This window comes from Falco cherrug, chromosome 1 (assembly GCF_023634085.1).
Source record: "Falco cherrug isolate bFalChe1 chromosome 1, bFalChe1.pri, whole genome shotgun sequence".
Taxonomy (NCBI): Eukaryota; Metazoa; Chordata; class Aves; order Falconiformes; family Falconidae; genus Falco; species Falco cherrug.
Genome location: NC_073697.1, coordinates 14,276,720 through 14,289,878, shown reverse-complemented (window position 1 = coordinate 14,289,878; position 13,159 = coordinate 14,276,720). Strand labels below are relative to the sequence as shown.

Here is a 13,159-nt window from a genome sequence, read left to right as displayed (position 1 = left end):
GGCTTTTAGCAGTCTTTCCAGATTCCCTAATATTTTCATAGCTCTAGCTTCTCTGCAAAGGTCACATCTCGAGAAACCCTGCTTTGATAATTATAATTTATCCTCATTTTACAACTGGTAAATTAGTCTAAATAATTAAACCGACTATATTAATTCTGTGTCTTATAAATCACTTGAGTGGGATTTATAAGCCTTTTGGGAACAGTGCATTTAGAACTGTGAAGGAATTTAGTGTGTTTTTGTCACACAGTCCAAGGACAGAAGGTTTCCTTCCTTGGTGCTCCAAAATTCCCCAGGGAGAGACAGGTAAATGCAGGGGTATGGAAGGATGTTGAAACTGTGTAAGCAGTGACAATTCACACCCATTGAGGGTTCAGTCCTTTGTATCACTTTCTGTTGGTGGTATTGCCTGTACAACAGAAGAGAGGATTGGGAAAGGCTGAATTTGTCCCTTAGAGCTTACTTATGGCAAAACTGAGGAAGTGAGACTGGAACCAACCATGAATGGCTTGTCTGCTAGCTAGTGCTGTCAAATTATTTTTCTGTAGTAGCTTTTCAGTATACGGAGTAGGTATTGTCAGCCAGTACTAACCTTTTGAGCCAGCTCCTGCTGCACACTACCCCACTACAGTGGCAGGTAGGAAAGCGGTAGCGCTGGGGAGAATACCAGAATCTGCCTCCCACTGACGCTGCATAACCTCCGTGGTACCTACGAGTCATTTGGCTTCAGAACTACCAGAAGCATCCTTTACCTGTACTGGTCCGTATAGTTCCACATTAAATATGTCTCCACTTCTATGAAAACATGCAAAGAATTTGAATCTAGGTGGGAAAGTGGGCAGCATTTAGCATAATGTCAAAGAGTAAAAATTTCCAGAAGTTAGTGTTGATTATGCCTCTGCTCTTCTGAAATTCACTTTCACTAAGACAGTGATTACTATTAAGTGAATCTGTTCTTTTTGCTGCAGGATGGTACATTTGCTTTTAGGAAGCCCCCTGCATTAAGAATTTCCCTTCTCATTGAATGTCAGTATCACATAATTCAGCTACATGGAAAGAACTACATTTACCTTTTGGTTTTTAACATGTTGAAGGGAAGACTGATCATAGTGAGAAATGCGATGCTCACCTTTTTGGGTCAATGATCTTGTAGAGTTTTCCACTGTGAGGCTGTGTCATACTTTTACTGCTTGATAATATGTAAACCTCACCTGTTAAAGAAACCAATGCAAGAAATTAGTTCTCCTCTCCTAAGATGTCAAATACATGGCTTCTGTGATCTTGCTGTATTTGCAAGATAAGTTTAAAAAAAAACTTCAGAAGAAACACTAGTTGCTGAAACATACAACAGAATCATTGCTATTTGAAAATTTAAATAAGCACTTTCCGCGAATTGATGCTAAAGTGTGAAAGATACTTTACCATGAACACTTTTTGTTTCATATTGTACAGGAATTGTACAAGAAAAATAAAACTGGGAAGGAAGGGTAAAGAGGGGGATCGGTCTGCTCATGCACCACCTTTGCTCCTTAAATCTGTAATGTTGAGAATAAAACCAAGTATACGACACATTGTGTCATAGCGAGTGACACAGCGCACGGAATATGAGAGGCAGTAAGGACCTTTGCCCCTTCCTACAACCCATTCTCTTCTTGGTTCTTACAAGGCTGCTAAGGTGTAGCTGAGAGCAGTGTAGACAGTTTTGGCAAAGGAAAGATAGCCTTTAGTTTTCATCTTTTTAAACATTTACTATAATTTTGAGTAGTTCATTATTCAGGCATTACCCATAAGGCTTATGATTTAATAACATAGGTTTTTTTCTGTTTACCTAATTCGTCTTCACCAAATCCCAAGACAGGGCCTGAAAAGAAACCTCTACATGAACCAGTGTTGCCAAGACAGAGGGGTTTCTCTTGCCACTGTTTGGTTGCAGGACTCTGTTGCAGCGTTAAAAAATTTCTATATTCAAAAACACATAAAGCAAATTGTTATATTACATTTTGAATAGAGAGTTTTCACCATCCAGACAAATAAGTAAACACATGCTGCAAGTGGCTCCATACTCCATAGATACATCTGTGCAGTTACAATCTTACAATTTCCTGCCTGTTATGTCTCAGATGCTTAAAAAGTACAGCATTTCCCTTCCGTCATTTAAACATTTCAAAACTGAGTTCAAGCTATACTATATATGCATTTGTGAATACTGAGCTATTTGGCATGGAAAAACTATGCCCATTCATTAAAAAAACATTCATTTTGCTCTATCAGTGATCTTTCCATAAAACCACAAAAGATTTCAATGTCTTACCAGTTAGACCTTTTTGGGAAGGAGTTCTGTGGTTAACATTTATTGCCATCGTAATGTAGATGATGCACGTATTTGTACAACAAAACTCTTAAGAGGGATGTGATGTGAGTGTCTACTTTTTTCCAAGGATCAGATATGTTACATATGTTGCCATTCATTAGAATGCTGTGCTGTTTTATTTCCAAATCTAGAATTTAATCTGCATTGTCACACTGCTAAACTGGCAAAGTGACACAATGTACCAGACTGTTGATGATCCTTTATACAGGAAGCTCAATAACTAAATATACCTTATATACATTTTTGTTTAAGAGTTATATGAAACCTACCCGTTGCGGTCTCCAAATACATAACTTCCATAAAGTCTTTCAGACTGGCAGCCTCGATAGACAAATCCACCAACCAAGGATCCACTGCTGAATGGTTTGAATTCTAAAAGTGAAGGCTCACTTTCTAAAAAGGAACTACCATAGCGTTAGATCATATGAATTTCATATTTAGCTTCGATTCACATTTATGAAAATGTTATTACTTCAAGAAAAGAGGTTAATTCATTTGAACATTTCTCAAAATTCAAGATGTGTTGCTGGAAATGAAGCATTAAAAAAATCAGAAAATTATAACAAAGGCTGTTTGTGAAACAATCGGTTAGGGATTTAGATAAGAGAGGCTATAATTGCTTTCTTACTTGTGCACAGGCTAGGAGAATAAAACTATATAAGGATTAGGTTGGACTTTCACTGAAGTTGATGTGACTACTGCTATTAACTTTCACGTGTCAATAGAGTCTGCAGAATGGGTCTCCTGCACTCCAGGAATACAATTAAACCCACTTCACTGTAAAGTCCTTCCAGTATCTAAGAGCAGAAATACCAGATATTTTCAGCAGAACTTGGTTTCAAAGCCTTTCAATGGTTTGAGAAACACTTTCAAAATCACAGTTTTAAACATTTTATGTGTGTTATGTCCCATAAAACACTAGTTTTGCTGGCCATAGCTTCTTGTGGTAATTTATTTTAAGCTGCCTCTGTAGTTGCTGTTCCTACAGGTGTATTGTTTTTGTTTTTTTTTTCAAACCTGTAGCGTTTAGTCATATCAAATTTTGTCTTCAAGGAAGTTTCAGTGTAAATGTTCCTATTCATGCAATCAACCACTGCTTAAGGTAAAAGTAGGCTCAACTTGACATGCCGACTGCATGTTTTTAAATTAAAGCCACAGCCAATAGACTGTTTTGGTTTATAGAAACTTTTTTGTTAGTCAGAGGGCTATCTGGAAGTCTTTGATAAATGAATTTCCCAGCTTCTTCTATAAGAGTAAGAGCTGACATTTTATGTGGGAGAAAAGGATGATGAGCTCTTTACTGAAGCAATTGACCCACAGCCTAGTATTAATATCGGCAGGCTGTTCTGGATAGACACAATATTGCTTAGCTTACACTGCAATAAAGATGCAGTCAAAATTCCAGTGGAGCAGTGGTTTCCCAAATATAATTCTTTGGTTTGGCTTTTATAAAATGAAAACAGCAAATACATGCAATAGAATGAAGTAGAACAATTGCGTTACACCGTTGTGTTCTGTTGTACTAGCCAGCCCAGCTGCTTTGCTTTTAAGTCAAATACAGGTGAGAGAACTCGGGATGTGCGTAAAACCGTAAGATGCTACATTCCAGGAGACAGTCCAGTTCTTGATGCCTTTACACACCTTTGGCATTTATCAGCTTTTACCACCATGAATTTATGAGCTGCTAGAAGCCAAGCAAGGTAGATGATAGCTCAGAGTAACTGTCACCTGGCTTGCCTGAACTAGCAAGCGATCTTAGTGAATCAGAGTTTACATTAAACTAAGATAGTGACTGACAATCATACTGATTCAGAGAAAACATGAAACATTTTAAAATTTCATTTGAGAACGTTTATCTTTTTGCAATCTAAACTAGTCATTTATGATGAAGTAGCAGCATAGTGCATTTTTCTAAGTTTTTAATTTTTAGTAACATTTAAACAGAGCTCAGTCGTTTCCCTGTTTGGTTATGGTCTGTTATTGTCTATCTCACTTTTTCCGTTATAGGAGGCACATTACATGAGGTTTCCATTCTTTATCTTAAAATTTTATTTGTGAATGGCTAAGAATACATTTTCATCACTTCCTGACATTCCAAAAATCTTTTCATTATGAGCCGTCATACGCAGCAACAGTGAGATCTTTGACAGACTAGCAACTGGCGCGTATTTCTTAAATCTTATTTACATGATATTCTACACCAACAAGAACAAAGTTGAGTCATTTAAATTTTGTTGTTTTGCATCTTTTATCTGCTTGTACCATGCTTTTCGTAGTTTTTATCTTGTGTAGGTTACCTGTGCTGTTTGTGCTGTAAGTTCCCTATCATGGCTATACAGTCCTTCATCTGTTTTCTTCTGCTTTCTATTTATTATTCCACAGGCATAGAAACTGACTGTTCCCAGTAGCTTTACCCTGGATAGAACTTACCATAGTCTTTACCCTTTATTATTTGCAAAATTCGTGCTGAAGATCTGTTCTTTCCATTTGAATCTGAGCAAAGTATAGTTAAATTGATGTTTACATCTGTTGGGTGGCGGTCCACAGCACATCTGTAAAACAAAAAATAATAGAAAACCCATGAGATAGATGAGTCCATAATATATAATTCTCTATCAATAGGATGAAGCATCATATTTTGAAGGATTATTGTTTCTTTGTGGAGCCTACTCGTTTGAGGGACCTATTTCATATGGAGCCACAATATCTGAGAAGGGCATCAGACTTGTACACAAGAGATAATACACCTTTCCCATCCCTGTGCCATTTTTTATATAATGTGAAGTAAAACTATTTTTTCCAAGTGATAAAATGTACTCTGCTCACTAGCACCTGAAATGAACAGTGCTTTAACCAAGCTAAATGAGTTGACTTATGTGGTGTAGGAATTTTGGGTTGTTCAAAAGTCCAAGAATCAACTCCTTTTCTGAACAACTTGACTTTCTGAATTTTTTCAAACCATGACTTTAAATGCCACTTCAGTACTACCACCCACCTAATTTGCTGAATTATCTGTGTTTAGTTAAAGCGTTGTTCTCCTCCTTGTTATTGTTTAGCTATAACCAGATGTTTGTTTTCCACATGCCTTTTTTCCTTGGTCAAGATTCCCATCTCAGCTGTACTTTACCAACTCTCTCCTTTAAGTTATCTTTTTTTCATAAAGGTAATCATTTTATTACTGATTAAAAACAAAAATCCTGGACACCGTTTCTGTCATTTCAGTCTTGACATTTGTTTCTAACTGTGACATATTTGTGAGGGTGGAGGAGTGGAAGTTTCAAAAAATTCACAAGTGCTTTTATTATTAAAATTTTGTTACCTGACTGTATAAATGATTTCTTTTGAAAATGTTATCTGCTGCAGCATAATTCAGTTTAATTGAAACTTACTCACCGGCCTGGATTGTGGAGTCCATGTGCAAAAATCTCGGGAGGCTGGTTTGTGCTATTAAAATGTGGGTTGCTGCGTGGTATGGAATAAGGGACGTTGCACAGGTCAGTATTTACGTCAAGGCGTAATACAGAACCTGTAAAATCACTGAGAAAGTTGGAGGATAAAATAATTGGGTTTTAGAAGTATTTTACTGGTAGATTTAATTCATATAATAGTACAGTGAACCAGCAAAATAAACCACCCACTTTACTGAATAAATCACATGTAGATTGGTGTTATGGTACATGCAAGTCCAAAGAATAGTAGCAGAATCTATCAAAGATTCAGTATGGGCAATAATGTTGCCTTGTTATGTGCATACTAGAACACCTCAGACCGTGCTATTGGGAAACAACTTGATAATAAGAGCAACTTCCCATACACCAACGTTGTCTCATGGCTTCAAACATAAGGCTATTGACTCTTTTATACTGTATCTCCTCTAGAGTAACTATGGATATAATCACTATGTAGTTACATAATGCTTTTTGCTAACACTTTGAATCCTACTATTGAATTCAATGATTTTTAGTCACAGTACAATCCAAAGATCAGTAATACATTAATTAAAACAACACCAAACAACAGTAAGTAATTGTATTGGTTGAATGGAGGTGCTGATTTTTTTGTAAAGAGTCAGAACTTTCTTGTTACATGAAACAGGACAGAGTAAAATGTTTTGCCTTACATTCACGATTGTGATGGAGGAAGGGAGAAGGACAAGAATGTAGGAGGAGCAGAAAAGCATCAAAACTCTTTTTACAAACATGAAGAGCTGTGATATTTAAATTGATTTCTTTCTGTCTTTCTTCATCATGAATAAGTTTCAGTCTGCCCTTGTTTTACATAAATTTAAAATTAAGTGTTAGAATTGCTCTCTGGTGTTCGTTTTACGTATATCCTCACTTCAAAGGGGAGGAGCATCTGCTATTCTGCTGAGCCAGAGAGGCCTTTGAGCATAGCAACTCCTTTTAGGTCTGTAAAGGCTCAGTACCACACCTGCTCTAAATTAAGGCAAATGTTGCAGCTTCACATTATAATGAAACAGAGGGAAAAAGCAGGTTGAGAAAATTGTATAGGTAAAATCAAAGGTTTGCTTCGTATGTTCACTAGACATTTTCCTAAGTGATGCAGTGTTGTTGCTGGCTCTGGTATGTGTTTGTAGACACTTTTTTAGAATGTTAAATAAAGTTGTCTTGTTCATAGAGTAATAGTTTGGTAAAAAGAGGTCTAACCTGTGCTTAAATACAATTGCATCTGCTGATGAGGTCTCCAATATTTACATAGTTTGACAGCACACAACTACAAGATGCATTTAAGCAGTAGACTGTTCTGAAAATCAGCAGTTTGCTAAACCCCGGCACTGAAAATAGTAGGAAATAAAGGAAAGGGGAGTCAGATCTGTCCTGACAACTGCTGATCACTTTTGATTCTGACCCCAAATACCATGCAAAACCAGGAGACAATAATAGAAGTCTATGCATTGGTAGCTTTTGTACCTTAAACCATCCATCTCCTCCATATCATCTAGAGTGATCATGCCATCTCCAAGAAAAATGTATAGGAAACCATCTGGGCCAAACAGAAGCTGTCCTCCTAGGTGTTTTCGATGTAGTTCTGCTACTTCTAAAAACACTCTTGCTGTTCTCATATCAACTTGGTGTGGGTTTTTCCTGCAATATAAAGATATGAACACAGTTTTCACAGTTCATTATCATTGTTCTTCTTTCTAAAAATAAACTCGAGTCATTCATTCAAATTATTCTTTAAGATGTGGATGTAATTTGGTGGGAAAATGTCAATTATTTCTGAGAAATTTAAATTTTCCAGCATTCACAAAAAATATTTTGCTGCCTGTACACAATAAGTAGGCAATAACTATAACTAAAAAATGACAGAATAACTTAAAAAAGCCTTAAAAAGAATAAACCAGTGTACTTACTGGCATTCCGAAACTACTGTTTGAAATAAAATCAGCAATATTTTTTCTGCAAGTGCCCAAGTATGCACATTGTAAATCTGCTAGTTCATTTTAGAAATGGGAAATACTAAAATGAAAAAGTTGCTGAGAAATACACAATTTGTAAATGTTAGACTTCTACTGATACCTGGACACCGTGTATTCTACGACCCTAAGGATGTGGTCATGAGGTCCAATAGCCCACCGTTCTTGGTTGGTGGTATAAGACACATACAGCTTTCCATTTTTCTTGTAATTGGGATGGAATGCAAGGCTTAACAGTCCTCTTTCATCTCCTCCCTGCAGTCAAATGAAAAACACAAAGAATTGTGAAGTTAATTATGTTCTTTATTGTGTTTCAGCTGGAACCCAAAAAAAAGTTTCTTTCTTGTGGATAATCTTTGCCCAAACTCTTTTATTTCTTTCCTGACTACTGCACAAAAAAGGATTATAAAGCATTTCTCTTTGGGGAAGTCTGTAAGAGTTAGAACAAGACAATTGTCTTATGTAGTTATCTATGCACAAGTCTCTTATGCCACTTTTGTGGAGTGATTTGTGTATGTAATCTTTGGGAAGCCATGAAGACAAGTTTAAGTGCTGTGAAGGATTCTTTGCTGGGTTACTAGGTTGCTTGTAATTCGTAGAAGACAAATAAAAAGGTCTATAATCAGCAGTCACTTCTAATCCAAGTATCCAAAGCCTAAAACACAGTGCTGGCTGCCAACTCCCACTGTCCTGGCAATATGTTTAGAAAACAGTTAAATTGCTTGTGTAATATGTAAACCTTTGTTTTACCCTGGAGGCAGCAACATCAGTTGTCACAACTATGGTGGTCTGTTCGTCATAGCTAGTATACTGTAGGTAATAAGCAGCCTTGGTCTCTGTGCAGAGAAACCATAGTTTTAAATGTGGTCCTTCAATGGAAAGGTTTTTGTTATTTTTTTAAATAAAAATAGAAAAATCTCTGAACAACTTTCTTTTGTTACTATGTTTGCCACAAAGATTAGTACAGTTATATGTTAAGCATCAAATCCATGTAATGTACTGTGACAATGCAAATACTCTGTGTGCTTAAATAGAAGGCAATTTTCTCTTTGGCTTCTAAAAATATATGTCATATTACTATGCCTAAAATTGTATTTGTAGAAATGAAGAGTAAAACCTAGATTCATTTGTTGCTTTTGAGGTAATACAGGGGAGAGAAGCTGAGGCACAGAAATAAACCCAGGACATCATTAACGATTCAGATTCAATTAATGTATGTGGTTACTCACAAGCTGATAGCTGTTTTGCAGTTTAACTCAGGGTTTGCCAGCCTTTCACAACTAGTGACTCTGGTGTACATTCAAATCCTCCAGCTCGGCACCCGTAAGGAGGTAACATTTTGCAACTCTAACCACACCCATGATAACTAATCATGAAATTTGAAATTATAAGACAGAATGAAGCTTTTCAGATGTATTTGCAATTCAGAGTGATGGATGAGCCTGCCTCCCTGTTGAAATACGTCCTACAAAAGGCCTAATTGGGGAGGTGCACAGCTTTAATTTGTTTTAATTCAACATGATTGCCATCCTTCCTTTTTAATCACAGCCACCAATGGGAAATCTGAGTCAGAAGTGGAAATGTAAACAGGTTCAAGAGATTTCCATACAAAGAGATTTGTACAATGAAATCTGGATCCCGCTAATTTAGAGGCAGCCAAAATTTGCTAGTTTGTCTGCTAGAAAAATTTAGTTTCAGGGGGTTATCAGAGGGGTTAGTTTTGAAAGTCTAGTTAGACCTGCCAAATCAGTTGCAGTCATCATGGATGAAGGGACCGTTAATCTAGCTCTTTCTCCTTCACCAGCCAAAAATAATTCTGCAGCTGAGTCTGAACTGATTGTATATATTATTGTATGAGTTTCTAAGAGTTTTGACCAAGTTGCTCTGATAAGGTCTGAAGCAAAGGGAGGCAAATCAGTTGCTTTGGGAACAGTAAGGAATATTTCAAAGATTCCTGATGAATGATTCTATCTGCTGTGCCCAGACAAAGACAGTCTTATTTCTTCTCCTGAGAGATGAGTTCAACTCATTTAAGGGCCCAGGAATGTCAATGAGTCACACTAGGCCTGCCATTCAAGGTGAGTTATTGAAAGTACTAGTAAGAAAAGATCTTTCTGTTACTAAGCTGAAGATTTTATTTAGCGCTTGATGTCATGGGAGCAGTCTCAGTGTGAAAGTGAAGTTGTTGAAAGGGTAAACAGGTGAAAATTAAATTTAGAGCTTTTAACGAAGTACACATGAAGCAAGAATTTGATGAATGAAACACAGGGGCTGAAAGGTAGTAAGCATGGCAAGTTGTATTCATAGGATCAGGCCAGTATTTCTACTAATTGCTGTCTTGCATGATTCTATTAGCAATATATTACTTGCTTTGTTTGTAGAATGTTATCTACTGCTTCCTGAAAAGTCATGCTGCTTTCTGTTTTTCAAAGCGAGCCAGACACACTATGTTCTAAAAAGTCTATTTACTCGTGAATTTAACAAAAAATTTGGAAATATCCCTCTAAGATACTGAAATCAGTGCAGTATCAACCCATTAGTTGGCTTAAGGTCAACTAGAAATCCAGCTGAGTTTTTCCATACTTATTTTTTCTGGGTTTGGAAAACAATTGTTCATGTGTACTTTCAGCTTTAATCACTAAGTGGCAAACGTGTTGTTTCCAACTAAATCACTGCCACAACTTCCATAGCTTTTGAAATGATCTCTGTGGTGCCAGAAAGTACATAGTTTTCTGTGGTGTTATGTCTCGTTTGTTGTGGAGTAAACGGAGATACCCAGCAAAATCCCTTACAAGCAGTCATTTTGGTACTGTCAAACTGAATTATTATGTACCACATTTCAAAATTTCAGTTTTCCCTACAGAATATTCCTCACTTTATTTTCTATCAATGGACTTTTGATGTCTACTCTGAAAACAGCATTCCAGGCTTTACAGTCTTGTCTTGTAGATATACTGTGTCAAATATCTAGATCTTTCTTTTGGCAGCTTAATAACTTACTGACATCCTTTCCTTTTTAAGTCTTCCCTTAGATTAAATCAGCACCAACAAACTGTAGATGACACAGTAGCTTGTATGAGATTCTGCACTACACTGCTTGATGGAATAACCATTGATGTTTGTCAGTTTTATGAGGGCGGACAAGAAGAATGAGACAAATCTTTGTATTCCATTGGGATGTCTGTTGAAGACAAAGTATGATGGTTCGCTGAAATGAGTATTAACTACTTAGACGTACTGTGGACTGGGTTCATGTGAAATCTCTATCGTAACTAAGCCAGGAAACTCACACTTCCAATGTCTGCCTATGCAGCTCTTTAGCTTGAATGCTCATGTCTCTTACTCACAGTAGTTGCATGTTTTGCACCAATTATTACACTTGTTTCAAAATTGATTTTCCTTGGGCCAGATTATAAGCTTCAGCTAAGGAGTTCTGTGAAAGGAAAAACATTCCTTTTAAAACCAGAATGGTCTAGTTTAAGACCACAAGCATGAAAATAACTTAATCAGAATTACATTATCTCAAGTCAGTACAAAGGCAAGTAAAGATTAATTGTATGCATTAAAGTGGTTTTTTACACTTCATTTTTAAATGGTTGGTTAGGTACATTATGTCAGTTCTGAAAATATATCACACCATAAGTGTTCTCAACTGAAGTATATTTTTAGTATTTCTTTTTCCATTGTGTTTTCTGTTGTAATATATTTACACGTGTGAAAATCTGAAACAACTGCACAACAGGATCCACTTTGTATTTTGACTAATACTAAGAGGAGTAACCGTTGCACGTGAATACTGGATTTTTATAGAAATGTGCTTTTTTCACATAAGCACTCCTTAAAAGTGGGCTCTACTTTCAATCTGTGTGTTTCCGTATGTATTCTGGTATATCACTGATACTATATACAGAAGTATTATTATATTGTTAAAGTGTTATACCTTTCCTATAATACAGAAATATACACTTATTTTTAAGACATGCTGCCATTTCAGTATGTCAATATATGCATTATTTCACGTAATAAATATAAAGAAATACATGGGAATGCTTAACTGGTATTGTTAAGCATTTCACTTTAAATAGATCATGTTGTAAGCATGACCCTTAATTACATAACCTTAATAGTAATTAATTTTAGTAAGCAAAACCAAACATGACTGTATTTTTCCATTACTCTGTGTGGCGTAATAGTAAACAATATATAGGTAGCAGATTCTGAGTTTTCCTTTAAAATTGATTTCGCAATTCACTCATATAAAGTAGTGGTATTTTTAATTAACAGCTTTTTCATCTGGACAATCCCACTTTCATGTTCGAAATTAGTAGCGACCCTTTTTAAATGGAGTTGTGCTTAAAATATGTATTTAATATATTAACTTTAATGTAAGGTCTTTATATCATTTGTTTTAATCTGTTATTATAGAGCAAATTCTGGGTAACTTGTTGAGGTAGTATGATCACTCTTAATTTAGTTTATTTCCTAGGTAATAAATATCATAGCTAATATGCATTACCATGTGTTTGATCTTAAGGAGTTTTATTTGCAAAAAAAATGGGGGAAGGGGTCATAGACCCTCTAAAATCTCTTATCAGGCAGTACCATGTGAACTCTTCAGAAAGAGATTTCTAATTAGGAGATCCCAAGAGGATCTCTGCTTATCTGAACCTTCCTTTACCAGATCTTACTGTAGGGCTGAAGATCAATGCCAGGTATTTTTCTCAGTGGGAAGTGTTTGCTTAAGCGACATGTTTTGGAAATCTGGCCCCAGCACAGATAGAAACTCGACTACAGCAGAAGTAGAAGCCAGCGAAAGGTCTGCTGCAAGGGCACACCTTGCCTTTCAAAGCCGCATCAAGTATTTGGAGAAACACAAGGGAGAGGTGCTCCTGACAGATGGAAGGGGACAACAAATACAGAATGAGAAAACCAGAAACTGATTGGGCTGTAGGTATGGTATAGGAATAGACCTCCTATAGACCTCTTGGGTGTTGAGAACTCAAGTGCTTTGCTATCTGAACATCTGTGGGGCCTGAGGCCTCTGGCAAGGGAAGAAGTTGTAACATAAGACATTTACCTTAGGGAAAAATAATTACACTGATGTCATGGCTCAGTATAGTATACATACTAGACCCTATCTCCAAAGCATTTCCTTTTTCCTGTTGTGCTGCAAAGCCTTTTTTTTTTTTTTTCTCATTTATAAAGGGCTTTGCAGACATAGAAGGATTTTTTTTAAACATTTCCAGTATTTTTTACTGATTACTTTAAAGAAATGCATTATTTTAATACTTGACTTAAAAATAACTTCAGACACAGGAATGCTTTACAATTAAATTTATACAGGAAAAATA

At 36.3% G+C, this 13,159-nt stretch overlaps 1 protein-coding gene across 1 annotated transcript in view; it reads right to left on the bottom strand.

The window, feature by feature from the left end:
* The window catches only part of HHIP (hedgehog interacting protein), a 73,910-nt gene that overhangs the window by 13,599 nt on the left and 47,152 nt on the right, over nt 1-13,159 (bottom strand). The window contains exons 5-11 of the mRNA XM_055700945.1: nt 7,912-8,063; nt 7,303-7,476; nt 5,765-5,908; nt 4,802-4,923; nt 2,641-2,764; nt 1,829-1,959; nt 1,130-1,211 (exon numbers count right to left, since the gene is read on the bottom strand). Coding sequence (XP_055556920.1) covers nt 1,130-1,211; nt 1,829-1,959; nt 2,641-2,764; nt 4,802-4,923; nt 5,765-5,908; nt 7,303-7,476; nt 7,912-8,063 — 929 coding nt within the window. The remainder of the gene's footprint in view (nt 1-1,129; nt 1,212-1,828; nt 1,960-2,640; nt 2,765-4,801; nt 4,924-5,764; nt 5,909-7,302; nt 7,477-7,911; nt 8,064-13,159) is intronic.